Source organism: Sinohyriopsis cumingii, chromosome 17 (assembly GCF_028554795.1).
Source record: "Sinohyriopsis cumingii isolate HCF-2022 chromosome 17, ASM2855479v2, whole genome shotgun sequence".
Taxonomy (NCBI): Eukaryota; Metazoa; Mollusca; class Bivalvia; order Unionida; family Unionidae; genus Sinohyriopsis; species Sinohyriopsis cumingii.
In genome coordinates, this window is record NC_142977.1 from 83,624,261 (window position 1) to 83,642,667 (window position 18,407).

Consider the following 18,407-nt stretch of genomic DNA (forward strand, 5'->3'; position numbering starts at 1 on the left):
TTTTTTATTCCTCAGTGGTCTCTAAAATATATCCGATTTTTAATCGTAATCCTTGTCTTCATGTTCATAATTGATACGTTGGTATGTTCCTTCATGGGAATCGAATGAAATGCATTTAATTACAGTACAGTATTAAAATACCAATTTTTGTCTATCAAATTCCTTTAGCGCATTGTAGTAAGACAAAGATATCCCATAATATGTCGTGTAAAAATCAATTAGCATTTTTATCTTCTTCCTATTTTTGTTACAGCGATCCCAATGCTTTACCAGAAACGTTTTATGTACAGATTTCAAACAAAATAATATATGCTAGTTTATTTGTACTATGTAGCAAATTAGACATGCGCATTAATCCTCAGTAAATGGGCTTGAAACTACCTTCATTGATTAACACCCAACAATACAATCAGCTGCCAGGATTGTTATCGACTCTCTACATGTAAAAGTACTTAAAATTTGTAAAATATTGGCTTTTATACAGTGTATTAAAAATATTATAAAATAAAAAAATAAAGAATGCAAAGAATAAGAATAACATTCGTATACTTTGAACATGGTGAAAAAGGTGTACAGTTCTTCTAAAATAATGAATGGTCCCCAGCTACTTTTCATGATGAAAACTACAATTAGTGTGAAATTGTAAACAACGCCCGCTAGGTCAAAGTTTGCAAGCTTTTTCGAAATCGCAAAATATGAGTTGTTAAATTTCAAAACGAACATTTCAAAAGAAACTTACAAATAGGACATTAGCCAACGGTAAGACTTATTCACTGGGATCGGATTCTTTGAGATTAGAAAACCGGTTACCACTATTTACGCCAGTCCTACCGGTAAATGTCTTAGGAGTTCGTTAGCACAGGGGTTCGTTAGTCCGTCAATGTAAGACATTGCACATGTTGTTTTTGTTTTAGTGCCATCACACCACAGAACAAAAATATCGGGTGATGTGGCTTATGTTTTAGGATTTAGGGGTTCGTTACCAAATTTTTTTTAGGAGTATTCGTCCATGAATCAAGGGATGGGGGTGGGTCTAGACCAACAAGTTGTTCTCCAACTTGTTGGTCTAGGGGTGGGTCTAACCTGTAACAGTGTTATATTGTTACAGGTTAGACAACCCATCCCTTGATTAATGGACGGATACTCCTAATTTCTTTGTAACGAACCCTTGTAGGTCGTAGAGGGCCTGGGTTCCACACTTGTTTTCACACAAGTTGCAGAAAATGTGTACGCATAGATTCCACTGACCGATATTCTTGATTTCAGTTGTATTGGGCCCATGTGTTAACAACTCACTCGTTATTGGCCAAACCTCTTAGGACCCATTCATTTTAATTTTGGCTAATGTTTTGGTCGTTTGTATTTCTTACAGTTAGTACAAGTTGACAAACACATCTGCCTCTTTTATTTATGTCCAGAGAAAAGTTCATTTTCGCCCATATATGCCTTTTAAATCAGGTCCATAAAGCACAGGTATTCAGCGCGAGCTTATTGTGCAATAAAATAAAAGAAAAATACAATAGCGAGTGATAAAATTACTTAACATTACCCTCTTGACCTGTTCTTACATAGGACACTGTCTGTCATAATATAAAAGAGACAAGGTAAGTAACTTCCAAAAACTTGTTCAGTGTCAGGCCCTCAGTCTCCTCCTTTTTTTTCCATCCTTAAGGCACACGACCATAATCTATGGCTTGTTTGACTCCTGAGATAGTTTTCTATTCTTCTAAGCCAGGGGTGTCCAAAGTCCGGCCCACGAGCCAATCATGGCCTGCAGTAAGATTTCATACGGCCCGCAGCTTTGGTCATATAATGTATTATTTATGGCCCACTGGCACGCGAACCCTTCTCCACTCATTTCTGCCATGGCGACTGATACACACTTATGCACTTAGACTTATGGCACTTATTTTATTAAACTCTTGAATAAGATTTGGTTATAACTGTTGATGTTATGTACCTGTATATGTGGCACAAACTATTATTTTCTGAAAGATCTTTTAAAAGACAGAAACAAAATTCACTTGTTTTAAACTTTAATGATAATAGAAAACTTTGCATTAGTTATAACTCCTGTTTAAAATGACCATGATGCAAAGATATTTATCTAACTCAAGGAAATTTAAGGTATTACATACAGTTCAATGTTATCTGACTCTCCAGATATGAATGAAAGCAGAATTGTGTATTTAGAGCTGTTCTTACCTGCCTGAGTGGCTTATATTTAGTTACATTGCCATTTGAAAAATAAAGATAATTGTGACAATGAAAATTGCTTTATTTATTTATTGCTTATTTGTTTTTTATTTATTTATTGTTCTATATTCTATAACAGTGTATATCTGCATGTAATTTTTGTGCTTAAAAAAACATCAGAAGGAACTATTGGCCCCTGGGCATTTTCATTTTATCAAGTCTGGCCCTCTTTGCAAAAAGTTTGGACACCCCTGTTCTAAGCCATCATTGTTTTTTCTATGTTGCACCAAACTGAAGTTACAGGCACAGAAATGTACAAATTGCATGAATTTTGCCTCCTGGGTACAAATTTGTACTCATATTAAATGTGCGCTACTTACTGAGAGATACAGTGTTTGTGACTGCTTTACATTCCTTCATTAATCTGAGAATAGTGGTAGATGCTAAATGAAGTTCGTATGTACCATGAACTCAATTCAACTTTAGGAATCGTTTTCCATAAAAGAATTATTCATTTGTCTTCTTAATTTCATGATGGGCAAGTACACTTTTATATTAAATGTTCTTTCACTTGGATGCCTGTTTTATGAATTGTAAACTTTTATCCTTTAGACAATTTGTTCTAAAATATGATGTTTATGTTTTTCTAAGGAGATGATTTAATATAAATCCCAATACCTTATGATATATGATGAGCCTATGGAAAGTGAGGTGAATTTATGAAAGTGGTATGTGTGCTGAAGAGTGAATTTAATCTTCTAAGATTTTATTCTGGAGCAAGTTTGGTATATAATTTAAAAAATTCTTTTTCTGCATAAATACCAGATATATTTTATCACGTGGTACCAAAAATGATAATATTTTAACTTGTGGTTTCACTACTCATTAAAATATAATGTTTTTGGTACCACACAATGAATTATATCTAGTATAAATGTATAAGAAAATATGTATTTTTGATGTTTAATTAAGATGAACTGCAATGTATATACTGTACAACCTATGTTATATATGCTCCTTGGAATGAACATATTTTATTTTTTCATGTGATGGGAATCATTGAATGAGAGAGCTGATAAAAAACATTTTTTAAACAATGCTTTACTTTTGGCTGAATCATGAGTTTTCAGTTAATTCTGTGGTACTGAATGTATGTGATCTTATTGGTGCCAAAAGCCAGTCTTTTTCTTCCTATAATATATTATTGCTGTAATGGAGGTCAGTATGGTCTTGTGCAGGCATAGACAACTTCCACTAGTGGAATAAGTGATTTTTAAAGTCACACCTTATAATGTAAATTAATGGACAGAGCAGGTAATGGGCAAGATCCAGCCTGTGGGCTGTATTTTGTGCACACCTGGTCTGATGTATAGCACTTTATTGTTCTAATTGACAAATCAGAGTTTAGCATTAGCATGTAGGTGTACATAGTTGAAGAAAATGTATGACCTGCAGTTTTGAATCTGATTGATACTTTATCACTTTAAAAAAATGATCTTTTATGCTTTTGCATATACTGTATAGTTTAAGTGAACTGTGGTTAGTGATTTTTCAGCTGATATCAGTGTTATCAAGAATGATTGAAAAAAAGTCTTCCACCACTCATGTGATGAATGATATGATTCATTGTAAAGAAAAGTTGCAAAGATGCCTTTTTCCTGTTACCTCACTAATGATTTGTGTTGAATATGCACACTAAAATGTTTGAAGAATCTCTTCCATAGAGTGACCATAACTTGCACTAGATTAATCTTCATAGAAAACAATGTCATACATTGTTCACACAGGCCTTGAAAAAATCTTGAAAATCAGAACATGTGAAAAAATGTCCTTCAGAAGTCTTTAAAGTTGCTTTGAATGCCAATTAATATTGCTGGAATTTCAATCATTTTTTATTTATTATAAGTGTTTCATTTTCACCTATTTTGTATTTGGGCAGAAAACTAAACATGTTTTAATCTTTCATTTTATGACACTTATGTTGATTTGGATATCTTCAGTATTTTGCCTTATCTTATAGGCAGACTGATATCAGTATACCAGTCAGTGCCAATAGCAGGTGAAGGATTGTGAACAGCATCTTTGCTGTCTGCTTTAATGATGGGGAAATGCATGATCAGTTGCAGATGTATCATGAATCCCAAATACTTCTTTAATTGGAGAGTTCAAAGCAAAAAGTCCAAAACAGTGTGTGCTTTATGTAATAAGTTAATCGATTTCTAGCAGAACAATAGTATACCCTTTTCTCACATATGAGAAGTACAAAGAACCAGTCAGTAGTGAGTACTTTGGAATATTCTGAAGTCATTGATTACTTCTTGTTTTGAAAACACATTCTGAAGAAAATGATATCAGTCTGCTACAGTTACACACACCCCACCCCCATACCCGATGTAACTGCTGGAATAAAACTCATATTGGGTCACAAGCAAGTACAGTTCAAACTAGTAACCTCAGTGAAAAGGCAAAAGTCACAAGGTAGTTACTATTTACCATTCACTCAGTCTGTGTTAGGGAAAGAAAGGTCCAGGAAATAAATGTTCTAGAAGACAAATTGTATGATATGGTAGAACCCTGAAGGAGTAAAGTGTAGAGATTGGACATAGCTTGGAACTACATGTAGAATACAATGATTTTGACAAAGTACAAATGCATCTGAAAAATTAGTAATGACAATAACTTTTGACAGTGCTGTTAATGTATAACTGTTGATGTTTATATTTCAAAACTTTTGATGTCTGATAATTTGAAAAATGGACTGAGCATAAATATTGGCACGATAAGAGAGGTTTCAGAATTCAGATTTAAAAGTTGGTAGGTTAATTTTGGCAGGCCCTTGAAAAGTCCTGTTCTTATTCCCTGAGAATGTTTTGAAACAAAGATGTCTTCAGGAATTCTTTTTACACAACACATCAAAAGTGTTAGCTTAATTATCATTATATGCATATAGGTTGTGGTTTTTTAATTGCAGTTGATTTTTTTTGCAAATTACTTGAACTTGCCTGGCATTAATGATCTGAATTATTTAATTTGTGACTCAATAGTGACAGAATAAACATATGAATGAATGAATGAATGAATGAATGTACAAGAAAGAGACAAATAGCAGGATTACAAATTATATCAATGGAGAAGTAATTCAGAATAAACAACATTACAAGAATGTAAAATTATAAGATCTAAAAGAAAACTTTCTTGTTTTCATTCACAAAATGACGCATTGTTTTACATTTGGATATTTAAACTGTAGTAAAACTAAGAAGTGAAATAAATTTGTTAGGTGTACTTGTACTTTACAAGACTGAAGGATGTTACTTCTGAATGAGGGTTTTATGTTTTCAGTAGATGGAGTAATAAAGAATGTTGCTTTTCTTGTGCACACAATAAACTTTTAAGATAACTGACAAGCTATTTTACGTCTCCCCAAATACCGGCATTAATTTAGTACATTTATCAAATTCATGTTTTTAATTTCAAATGTTAGGGAGAAAATATATTTCAGTTTTATTGGCTAAATTTCTGTGTACTGCCAAAATGTACCTTGGAGCAGTGGATGTATAAGACACAGGGATTGGAAACACCCCAGCTCTGCCAGATATTCTGCATCAATTTTTTTTTTTTATATGCAGAAGAGGTTCCCATGGTCATTTGAGCAATATGGTCAAATGCACAGCCAGGGTGAATTTGATTGGGAGCTAAAATCTGAGATGGCCTCACATAAGTGACATTTGATGTTAGCTGTAATGGTGTTCTGTTGGAATTAATTTATATTTTATATGTTATATATTGTAAGAGTTAATATTTTGGTAAAATCTGGAGCAAAACAAACATCACAACTTTTCCCCACCTTTCTGATATACTTTTAAGTATTGTTATGAAAGGTAGTGACAAAGATAATGTCACTAAAAAGATCTCATTTGGATTTTCTCATGTCAAACTGGCCAGCACTCTGACATTCATATATCTTGACAGTTTCTGAGTAGAATTAGTGATCGATAACATCAGGTTCAAGGTTAAAGGTCGTGCCCAAGATTCTGTTCTGTAGTTGTATTTTGAACTTGTTAATTCAAACAGATCTAAGAATTTTTCAGTTAACTTGATATGTTGGAGTTTGTCAAAAATATCTTAGGGTTTTCATATTCAGCAGTTAAATGAAGGAGAGGAGGGACGAAACAGAATTCTTGTGAACTGCAAGGTAATGCCAGTATTTGGCGTCTATAGAGCATCAGTACCTTTGAATGTTTGAAGGATCCTTCATTATGTTTCTGATATTTACAGGCGTGAATGTCTGAAAATCATTTCAGAAGATGAAATGACAGACAATAAGCTTTTGGTCTAAGATATTGTTGATGTTAAGAAAATGACAGACAACAAGCTTTGGGTGTGCTCACCAGTTATTATATACTTTTGAGAGAGTGACGTATGTAAGGGTAACGTAAGTTGTTTGCATTTAAAACATGCACAGTGGAGAGAATGTTGGCATACCTGTATGCTACTTTGATTTAATGTGGCTAACATTTCTTTGAATATTGTACTTGTGGAAATTGTACATGATCTAAGCACACTGCTGACTAAAATGAATGCTCTCTTGTGCTAAAAAAATCAGCCTCAGTTAGTGTAAAGTACACTGTCTTTATCAGCTATCAAACAGGAAAAATTAATTTTGCCCGACTAGACAATACCAGCTTCTGAAAAGGCAAAGAATGAATTACCAGATATATAAAATGTAAAAAAAGGTTATCTGTTCTTTTTTGTACAATTTACCTCTGAAGTTCAGGAGGCGAAAATGACCAAGTGGAGCTAGCACTTTTTTTAAATGCACATATCTGGAGTAAGACCAAACCGTATACTATCTAAACCACATTACACCCATCAATCATGCACCCAAATAAAGGGAATTAAAGGTTCTTTGAACAATACCTAAAATATACAAGGTCTTTTTTAAATAGCCAGTATGACCATTGAGGAAACCCCGTAAATGCTTTTTCTTTAAAATTTTAACCCTATGCCAAATGCAAAACTGTAGAGCACTACCATTTGGGTTATGATATTCATAATGTTAAGAAAATGATAGACAAGCTTTTGGTCTAAGATATTGATAATGTTACAGAAACGAAATACAGAAACGTTTTGGTCGAAGATATTGATAATGTTATGAAAACGAAATACAACAATCTTTTGGTCTAAAAAATTGATAATGGTAAGAAAATGACAGATAACAAGCTTTTGGTCTAAAAAATTGATAATGGTAAGAAAATGACAGATAACAAGCTTTTGGTCTAAGATATTGATAATGTTACGAAAACGAAATACAACAGTCTTTTGGTCTAAGCTATTGATAGTGGTAAGAAAATGACAGATAACAAACTTTTGGTTTAAGATATTGATAATGTTTATACTTATGCATTTGTTCATAATTTTTAAAAGAAATCCTTTCCTCTTTCATCTGTGTTATACATTTATCAAAAGCTGGTTTGGGGTTTATTCCTGTCTATAAATTGTTCACCCTTTGCTGTTGTTTATGCTGTTGACATGGGTGATCTCCAAAATGTTTACTTCATAGTCTTGTTTATGCTGTTGATATGGGTGATCTCCAAAATATTTACTCGATCGTATTGTTTTATATATTGACATGGGTGATATCTAAATATTGACTTAATGGATCAATGTAACTAAAATTGGATTCTCAATTCAGATAAGTACCCTTCAGAAGAATTGTCTGCGTAAAACTAGGTGTTTGCAATGACAGTTGTTATGACCTAAATTCCATATTTTAGTAGACGTCAAGCTTTGAACACGTGGCACTTCCTGCTTATTCTCAAAACCATAAAAGGACTTCCAACACTGATCTTCTAACAGCATGGTGAAACCAAACACTGAAGGAAAAGATAATACAACTTTAATTTTCATATTCTGTTCTAAATAAAGCATTCACCAACTCTATCCATTTTGTCTCAAATTCACCAAACATTGCATTAATTAACCCTGTGGTAAATACGAAGCAGGTCATAAATTTTTCTTTAATCCTTACAGATCCTGAGACGGGCTCAGAGATTTCATGTACCAAAATTTATATTGCATTATTTCCCCAATAACAAGACCAGGTGTCCAGCCTAATAAATATATATAAATTATACCCAGATGGGTTATTTAATTCCAAAGGAACACAAGTGGGTTATGTAGTTCCAAAGCAGCGTGAGTGGGTTATTTAATGCCCAAGCAGCACAAGTGGGTTATTTAATGCCAAAGGAATACAAGTGAGTTATTTAATGCCAAAGCAATACAGGTGGGTTACTTAATGCCAAAGCAACAAAAGTGGGTTATTTAATGCCAAAGCAATACAAGTGGGTTATTTAACAAAAAAGCAATACAAGTGGGTTATTTAATGCCAAAGCAGCACAAGTGGGTTATTTAATGCCAAAGCAATACAAGTGGGTTATTTAATTCCAAAGCAGCACAAGTGGGTTATTTAAAGCCAAAGCAACACAAGTGGGTTATTTAATGCCAAAGCAATACAAGTGGGTTATTTAATGCCCAAGCAATACAAGTGGGTTATTTAATGCCCAAGCAATACAAGTGGGATATTTAATGCCAAAGCAGCACAAGTGTGTTATTTAATGCCAAAGCAATATAAGTGGGTTATTTAATGCCAAAGCAGTACAAGTGGGTTATTTAATGCCAAAGCAATAGAGGTGGGTTATTTAATGCCATGGAGCTTTAGTATGCATTAAATGGCAGAAAGTGCTTACTGTAGAAATTTATTTTCAGTCAAAAGTTTTTGAAAACAGCTTTGTTTTGGAAAGTAGACTAATGTCTAACGTAAATTTAAACAGTTGTATTGAGTACTGATGACCTTGGAAAAGAAATCAGTTTAAACTTGTTGAGTCTTCAAAGGGTGGATTTACAGGCATTCTTTTTGACCTGGCTCTTTCTGTAATGAAAATGTCAGCATTAGGTCCGACTACTCCTTGCATTTGGTGAAACTTGCCATTTTAAAAAGGTCTTGTAGCAATTCCAGAATGAAATCTGTTTTAAAATTAGGGATGTACAGATATCCCTCACTATAATACTATAGTTAGGGTCCATTACTATTATAGCTGTCTGTCATTATAACATGGTAATTAGGGTCCATTACTGTTACAACTGACCCTCCTTTTAACATGGATATTAGGGTCCATTACTGTCATAGGTGTCCCTCATTATAACATGGTAGTTTGGGTCCCTTACTGTTATAACTGTTTCTCATTATAACATGGTAGTTTGGGTCCATTACAGTTATAGCTGTCCCTCATTATAACATGGTAATTAGGGTCCCTTACTGTTATAGCTGTCCCTCCTTTTTACATGGTAATTAAGGTCCATTATTGTTATCGCTGTCCCTCATTATAACATGGTAGTTTTGGTCCATTACAGCTATAGTTGTCCCTCATTTTAACTTGGTAATTAGGGTCCATTACTGTTATAGCTGTCTCATTATAACATGGTAATTAGGGTCCATTACTGTTATAGCTGTCCCTCATTTTAACATGTAATTAGGGTCCAATACTGTTATAGGTGTCCCTCATTATAACATGGTAATTAGGGTCCATTACTGTTATAGCTGTCCCTCATAATAACATGGTAGTTATGGTCCATTACTATTATAGCTGTCCCTCCTTTTAACATGGTAATTAGGGTCCATTACTGTTATAACTGTCCCTCATTATAACATGGTAGTTTTGGTCCATTACAGCTATATTTGTCCCTCATTTTAACTTGGTAATTAGGGTCCATTACTGTTATAGCTGTCTCATTATAACATGGTAGTTAGGGTCCATTACTGTGAGAGCTGTCCCTCGTTATAACATGGTAGTTAGGGTGCATTACTGTTATTGCTTTCCCTCATTTCTGATTTCACAGTCAGTGGAATTGGCAGATTTAGGACTAGTGGAATGGGCAGATTTAGGACTAGTGGGATGGGCAGATTTAGGACTAATGGAATGGACAGATTTAGGACTAGTTGGGATGGGCAGATTTAGGACTAGTGGAATGGGCATATTTTGGACTAGTGGGATGGGCAGATTTAGGACTAGTGGAATGGGCAGATTTTGGACTAGTGGGATGGGCAGATTTAGGACTAGTGGAATGAGCAGATTTAGGACTGGTGGAAGCTTGAGAACATATATAGTCTGGTGTTGGAAAAGACACAAAAAAGGTGGATGAACTTTTTGAAAATTATAAATGACTTTTAACTCAGTTGGTGTTAATTTATAGCGACCCTACTCATTGTAGAAATTTGTCACTGCTCTAAAATAAACACCTCACTCAAAGGTGTTCCTGTGATATCATTGATGATATCAATAATCTTGGATGGGAAACCCTCGTGAAGTCTTTCTTGATTTTCATCTATTGCATATACATGTATATAAGTCAAGTTCATTAGCAGATAACATGGATTCTGATCTGCTATTGCAGATTCGATTGTTCTGGCAGATCATGGTATGTGCATTTGTTCTAATTATTACTTTTGTTTCAAGGGTCTCAAGGGTTCCTATTGTTCCAAGTAGGAAGTTCAGTATATACACTTCCTGTTCCAATATAGCTTTACCACTTGCATATCTAAAGGTCAGGTAGAAGGGCACTTAATATGCTGACCTCCTCATTTCCAGTTCAGATAGGACCTTTCTAAGCAAAGAACGGAATGTATTGGCCATGAAAAAGGTCAACCATTGTGAGCTATTATCTGCAAATTAAACACCTACATAAAAATCCAGGATCCACCCTTGTTTTACAGTATTGACCCACAGATAAAAGTGCCCTTTCCCAACTCAAATGTATAATTTGTACTAATAACGTGAGTGATTGAGTAAACACAGGGACTGAAAGGCAGTTATAGGATTGACCCTCATAAGATAACACTTTTGATGCCATTGTGAAATATTTCCTTCTGTATTTGTACAAAGTGGCATGTGGAACAAAAGTTAAGAATTACCTAGTGTACTGCATTGACAAAACAATTCTGATTTTCGCTTAACTCAATTGTAATCCGAATTGGCAGCAGTAAAATAACTTATTTGATTTTATGGTTTTATTATTACATTGTATATTATTAAGCAATATAGAGAATCAGATTTTTGTGCTTAATGCAGGAGGAAACACTGTTTTATTGTCTTTTCTGTGTGTATATATATATCAATCCATTTTGGTTTTTGTTCCAGTACAAGATTACTTTCTGTGTGTCGTGTCACCAAGAAAAAAACATGACTTGAAAGGATTTTAGTAAATATTTCTCCATAGATGACTGTGTTACAGTAGACATCTTACCCTTTATGGGGAATTTTGATTGAATTATAATTATTTCAGAGTTGGCTTCATAGATATTCTGTAATTTTCAGACAATTGACTTCAAGATTGATAACTCGTTAACATGTCATTTTTCTTCAGTTTAGGATCTTCATGGAAAAATGTCCATACAGAACTTGCATGAAATACTATTGTCTTGCTTTTTTGGTCCAGAGTAATGCATGTACATGTATAGAGTGGAGTTTTGAATAGGGTTCATATTTTGATCTAGAATTAAGTCAGTTCATTGGGTAGAGTGAGTCCCAGATACAAATGCTGGCTGCATATGTAACTTGCCCATTTCATAAAGTGTATGTAGGTTAACTGTGGGTCACAATAGTTTCCTAGTTATGACCTAGGGGATTGGCTCATGAGTGTGAACACAGACCCAGGAACCAATTCTGATTAAATAAGTTAATTCCTCATGTCATGCCCATTTTTGCCTGGGACTTGAATAGTTTCAATGACCCCAGGAAGTCAGGAGTCACACATAGACCAATGCTGGTTGCATTAATAATTTGACTCTTTCATGCAGAGAAAGTGTTGATCTGATGATAGGGTTGTTTTCTCAGTATAGTCCTAGTTATGACTAAAGGGCTGTGCTCCAGAGGGTAATGACAGACACAGTAACATGCCGCAGGGACATTGCTGGTTTAAAGTGAAATTGGTATCACAGTTGATATGTCTTGCATTTTTCTCAGAAAAAGTGAGATATCTATACCTTGAGGCAAAACCTTATAGTATTTTTCTCCTGATTCTCAAATTTAAGAACACAAAGTTAAATATACCAATTGTTAGAGGACAATATATAAATATAATTTAAATGAATCAATGGTGTATTAAATATTAGAGTGTATGAAGCATTATATACAAGAATTTAAGATGTCTCACTTATTTTTAGATCTTTATCAAAACCTCCGTTTCTGGAAAATGTAAATACATATATATTGCTTGATGCAAATTGTTTGTATTTTTCAGAGATATCAAGATTTAGCTTGTTTATTTCAAGTAGAGTAGAAATATGCCAAATACAGGACTTCATGATCGGTTAGGTAATTTAGATACAAAGAGATAATAAGTCAGCCAGTCACTGAAAGTACAGTCTATACATGCTTATAAGTCAAATCAAACTGCAAACAACAAAATGATCTGCTGTAGCATAATGCGTAGGCAGATCCGGGTCTGTGCTGTTTTCAGATGGACTTATAAGCAATTTTACATGGTAGACTCTGATAGTTTTTTTAAAAACATATTTGTTGGGAATAGTCAGATTTTGATACCTAAGCTAGAAAGAAGGGGTGGGGGAAACCAGCAAAAGTTTAACATGAAGCTTGAAAAAAAAGGCATCTTATATTCATTAGTGTTGAGCAACAGTATCTCAGTTCATAGAGTACTGGACTTCTAATCCAAAATTCGTGTGTTTAGAACCTGCTCAGGCCAGCCTGAGTCAGCAGTCTCAGTGTGACCTTGGGGGGGCTCTTAGGTTAGGCCAGCCCGAGTCAGCAGTCTCAGTGTGTCCTTGGGAGGGGCACTTAGCTCAGGCCAGCCCGAGTCAGCAGTCTCAGTGTGTCCTTGGGAGGGGCTCTTAGCTCAGGCCAGCCCGAGTCAGCAGTCTCAGTGTGTCCTTGGAAAGGGCACTTAGTTCCAAATTCCTCAGCATGATAATATTGAATGCTGTGGTGGCCTAGTGGTTAGAGCATCCACCCTGGTTATGGGAGATCATGGGTTCGAAACCTGAGTCATACCAAAGATTTATAAAAAGGGTACTAACAGCTGCATTGCAATTCGCTTAGCACTAAGAGGTTAGTGTTAGGACTAGTTGGCCTGGTGTCATGATAATGTGACTGGGTGGGACATCATGCTACATGTCTGCAGCATGATGCCCCAGTGCTAGACATCACCATAAACTGCCATGGCAGACATAGCGATATGACTGGAAATTTGTTAAAGCTGTGTTAAAAATCCAAATCACACACACACACTCAGCATGATGCAGCCAATAATGTGTTAAAATTGCAGAACAAGTCAGTATTAAAAGTTTTAAAAAATCATTTCAGTAGTGGAGCATATTAACAATTACTTAAAGCTTTATGGAGGTGAAGTGTGTAAATATTGATTACATTCTAGTTTTTACAGTGAAGAGACTTTTATGTTTTCAGTAGAAATTTTATTTGTTCACTTGGCCAGATATCTAGAGAGCTTTCAAAAGCAGGATTGCTTTTGTTTGAATTTATTAGTCCACATAATAATTATAGTTTACAGTTGTTGCTAGAGACTACAGAAAGTTTGACAGAGGTGAGCTTTGTTATTGGAGATTACATTCAGGTTTTTACCAGATCATAATTATGCTTGCTCTGTAACATTTTGTAGAGAAAACTTGTTTTCTCATCACATTTTTTTCAATGCAGATAATTATTTTTACGCTGCACAAAATAAAGAATGACAAGTACTTTTGGAAAAGTATCAGTAGTACAGTACTGTCTGTCCATTCCATCTTGTATGTATGTAACTGTAGCCATCATGTATTCATCACAAATTTCAATTCCACCATATTGTTGTTGTTGTTGTAGGGTTTAACACCATTTTTCAGCACACGATAGGCTATACATGGTGGCCAGTATTAATGGTGGAGGAAGAACCCGGGAAATCCCCCGGAAAGAACCACTGACTCTTGAGAAGCTACTGGCAAGCTTTCTCACATGCCCACATTGGCTGAATCCGAGACTCGAACCCATGCAGACAGAGGTGAGATGGCAGTGAACCGTAACGGAGAGCACTTTAGACCACTAGGCCACTCAGGCCCCTCCACCATATTGGTTGGGGCATCTGTGTTATATGCATACTGCATATACTCATATAAGTGAATCCATCTGAAATCTGTACGGACCCAAATTGGCCAGTATACAATATGCAAGCAGATATGGGTCTATGCACTTAGGATTAATTAGTAGAACAAATAATATAGACCCTGATCTGCTAGAACATTATATTATGGCAGATCAGGGTCTATGTTGTTTGCAATTAGACTTAACTTATAAGCAAGCATTACCTTCATCAAAGACAGTGAACTAATAAACTTGGTTAAACCAACATTCAAACAGTGTTTCATTGTCATCCAGGCTTTTAAGTGTTGAACTCCACATATGTACATGTATATGAATAAGTCCTTAACCAGAATGAGAAAGGTTGGATACACCTATCTTATTATTTTTTTCTTTATGAAAAAATTTTTGTTGTTGAGACAGTTGATAATAGAGCTGAAGTTGAACCAATAAAATGGCTGAAAACATAGTGGAGAAAATATAGTGGAATACAGAGAAAATCCCCTCTGGAGAAAATCCCCCAAGGATCCCCAAAAACAAAATCCCTCTAGCAAAATGAAAGATAGGACACAATCACCCCCTTTAGTCAATGTTTAGCTTTTTTAAACTTTTTAAACCATCAGAAATATACATACTTGTGTGTCATCTTTGGCCCTTTGAAGTTTTATGTCAGCTTTCCTCGGACTGGTCCAGTGGTCTAGTGGATAGAGCCTTGGAACCCCGGCCGAGTCATACCAAAGACTTACAAAAATGTTGCTAACAGCTGACTCACTAGGCACTCAGCATTAAGAGGTTAGTGTTAGGACTGGTCGGTGTCAGGATAATGTGACTGGATGGGACATCATGCTTCATGTTTGCGGCATGATGCCCCAGTGCTAGACATCACTTTAAACTGCCACACTGCAGACATCATAGGGATTTGACTGGAAAATTGTTAAAGCTACATTAAAAATCTAAATCACATACATACACACACACACCCCCACACACAGAGAGAGCTTTCCTCGAATAGATAAAAGATGTATAGTGTGCAGGTTAGATCATTTTGATCTAAATGGACAAGGAGATTAAGATGCCGAATGATCATTCTGATTTAAATGGACAATGAGATTAAGATGCCAATTGATTATTTTGATCTTAATGGACAAGGAGATTAAGATGCCAAATGATCATTTTGATCTTAATGGACAAGGAGATTGAGATGCCAAATGATCATTTTGATCTTAATGGACAAGGAGATTAAGATGCCAAATGATCATTTTGATCTTAGGTGGCGCTCTACAGTTTCGTAATTTGCATAGGGTAAGGATTTTAAAGAAAAGAATTTCCCCGGCTTTCCTCACTGGTTATACTGGCTATTTAAAAAAGACCTTGTATATCTTAGGTATAATTCAAAGAACCTTTAATTCCCTTTATTTTGGTGTATGATTGATGGGTGTACTGTGGGTTATAGAGTATATAGCTTGGCCTTACTTCAGATGTGCACCTTTCAAAAAAGTGCTCGCTCTACTTAGTCATTTTCACTTCCTGAACTTCAGAGGTAAATTGTATAAAAAAGAGCTGATAACGTTTTTTACATTTTATATATTTGGTAATTCATTCATTGCACTTTCAGAAGCTAGTATTGTCTAGTCTGGCAAAATTCATTTTCCATATTTTAATTGCTGCTATTTATAGTGTACTTTAGACTGATTCGGCTGATTTTTTAACACAAGGGTGCAGTCATTTTAGTTAGCAGTGTGCTTAAATCATGTAAACTTTCCAAAAGTACAATATCCGAAGAAATATCATCCACATTACATTAATGTAACATAGAGGTATGCCAACATTCTCTCCATTGTGCATGTTTTAAATGCGAACTATTTCACCTTACATACGTCACTCTCTCAAAAGTACATATTAACTGGTGAGCGCCCCCTTAGTGGACAAGGAGATTAAGATCCCAAATGATCATTTTGATCATAATGGACAAGGAGATTAAGATACCAAATCATTTTGATCATAATGGACAAGGAGATTAAGATCCCAAATGATCATTTTGATCTTAATGGACAATGAGATTAAGATCCCAAATGATCATTTTGATCATAATGGACAAGGAGATTAAGATCCCAAATGATCATTTTGATCTAACTTTGATCACAATGATTTACATGTGATTTTCCTGCACAGCCATGATTAAATTAAATATTAAGCATATTGATGATGTGTCACATTTATTTGTTTATGTCCCCATCCCATTTTAAAATAGGCCAGTACAAGTTTTTTAAACCAGATTCTATAATGATAGCATACTGAAAACTAGTTAACAGTATAAATGTATATTTGTGATCATTTAAATCCTTTAAAAACTTGGCAGGAGGCAGTGGGATTTTTCCTAGGGTTATATTTTTCTAGAGGGAGTTTGTCTTGAGGGGATTTTGTCCTATACCCGGTCATTAGTACCATTTTTACAGTTTTAATGTTAAACACAGTTCTTAAGTCTTAATGAAATATTCCTTAGTGCAACTGGTACTAGTTTTCCTGACAAAATTCTGCCAGAATTCCATCTCTAAAAAAATCAAGAAAATGGAAAGATTAATGAGTAGACGTTTGTGAAAAGTTGAAAAGAAATTGTCATTTGATTGTGTGTATATGTGTATGTGTGTGTGATTTGGATCTTAACATAGCTTTAACAATTTTTCAGTCACATCACTACAATAGTGTGGCAGTTTATAGTATTGTCTAGCACTGGGGCATCATGCCGCAGACATGTAGCATGATGTCCCATCCAGTCACATTATCCTGACACCAGGCCAACCTGTCCTAACACTAACCTCTTAATGCTGAGTGTCTAGCGAGGCAGCTGTTAGTGCCATTTTTATAAGTCGTTGGTATGATTTGGCTGGGGTTCCAACCTGTGACCTCCTATATCCGGGGCAGTTGCACTAACCACTAGGTCACTGGAGCAGTCTGTCATTTGATTGAATCACAGATTTGTATTTATCAATCATGTTAGTATAAAATTAAATCCAGTGGTTATAATTAAAAGCTTTTCAGCAAGGGATAAAATTGTCTAAATAGAAGAACTCTTTAATTTTCTATTATATATACACTTAACATTTTATTTAAAAAATGACTAAAGATTATTTGCAATTGTATATCCATGTGGTTAGCCTAAGACCAGAAGCACAGTACAGTTGTTTCTGATTGAAAACAGCTGATCAATAGGTTCTTGTTGTTCATTTCACTGGCATGATGATGGATTCCATTGTATTGGATAAATACAGTGTTGATTTCCTATTTAATTCATTTGAATTGATAATTTGCTCATGAAAATTCATTAAAATGCACTTTAAGATACGAAAAACACCATTATGCAATGTCTGTGTACACAGCATACCCTATTATTACACAATCTTGCTTAAAATATACCCTATTATAATGCTCACTTGCCTATAACACTGTGTTATACAATTCTGTGACTCCTCTTGGTTGCATTATAATGAGGACTTACTGTGGTTTACTTGTACTTTTGTTTTCCTCCTACAGATGGTACAGAGAGCTACAAGATGCCAGGACTGTAACTGAGTATGCAAGGGGAATCACTCCATACCCTTCCCCTACAGTATGGTTGGTCATGCCTTAAGTATGACACAAGCCAGCCATTTCCACAGTCCCGCTCCAAACATGCCATCTGTCTCCATGGTGATTACTTGTATTTGTATGCTGGTAGAGATGGAAACATCTCACTAAAGGACTTCTGGAGGTTACATATAGGTACAGTGTAACAGTAGCAGATAGGTCTAGTACCATTCCGATTTAAATTTGAACAAACTTAATACATGTATCAGAATGTCAATGTAATGGATATTGTTACAGTTATGTGGAATTTACCAGACACTTTTTAAGAAATAAATACAACTGATCTTTTACAAATAGTACTTGATTGATTACACCATTACAAAAAGTTAGATAATCATGTTGCATACAGCATTACACATTATTATGGTAATCATGTTGCATATATCATTAGAAACAGTTAAGATAATCATGTTACATAAACCATTGCAAAATGTTAGGGCATCA

At 34.9% G+C, this 18,407-nt stretch overlaps 1 protein-coding gene and 1 long non-coding RNA gene across 3 annotated transcripts in view; one reads left to right on the forward strand and one right to left on the reverse strand.

Annotated features, from left to right (window-relative positions):
• The first annotated feature begins 645 nt into the window (after nt 1–645).
• LOC149779339 (uncharacterized) overlaps nt 646–18,407 on the forward strand; it is a 76,213-nt gene continuing 58,451 nt past the window's right edge. For both annotated transcript variants that reach the window (XM_089939955.1, XM_089939956.1), the window contains exons 1-2: nt 646–759; nt 17,871–18,098. In XM_089939955.1, coding sequence (XP_089796081.1) covers nt 17,912–18,098 — 187 coding nt within the window. In that variant the 5' untranslated portion in view covers nt 646–759; nt 17,871–17,911. The remainder of the gene's footprint in view (nt 760–17,870; nt 18,099–18,407) is intronic.
• LOC149779340 (uncharacterized) lies at nt 6,579–15,111 on the reverse strand. The gene is made up of 2 exons (XR_016415396.1): nt 14,975–15,111; nt 6,579–8,072 (listed from the first exon to the last, which is right to left on the reverse strand). It is a non-coding gene; the product is annotated as an uncharacterized LOC149779340 (long non-coding RNA).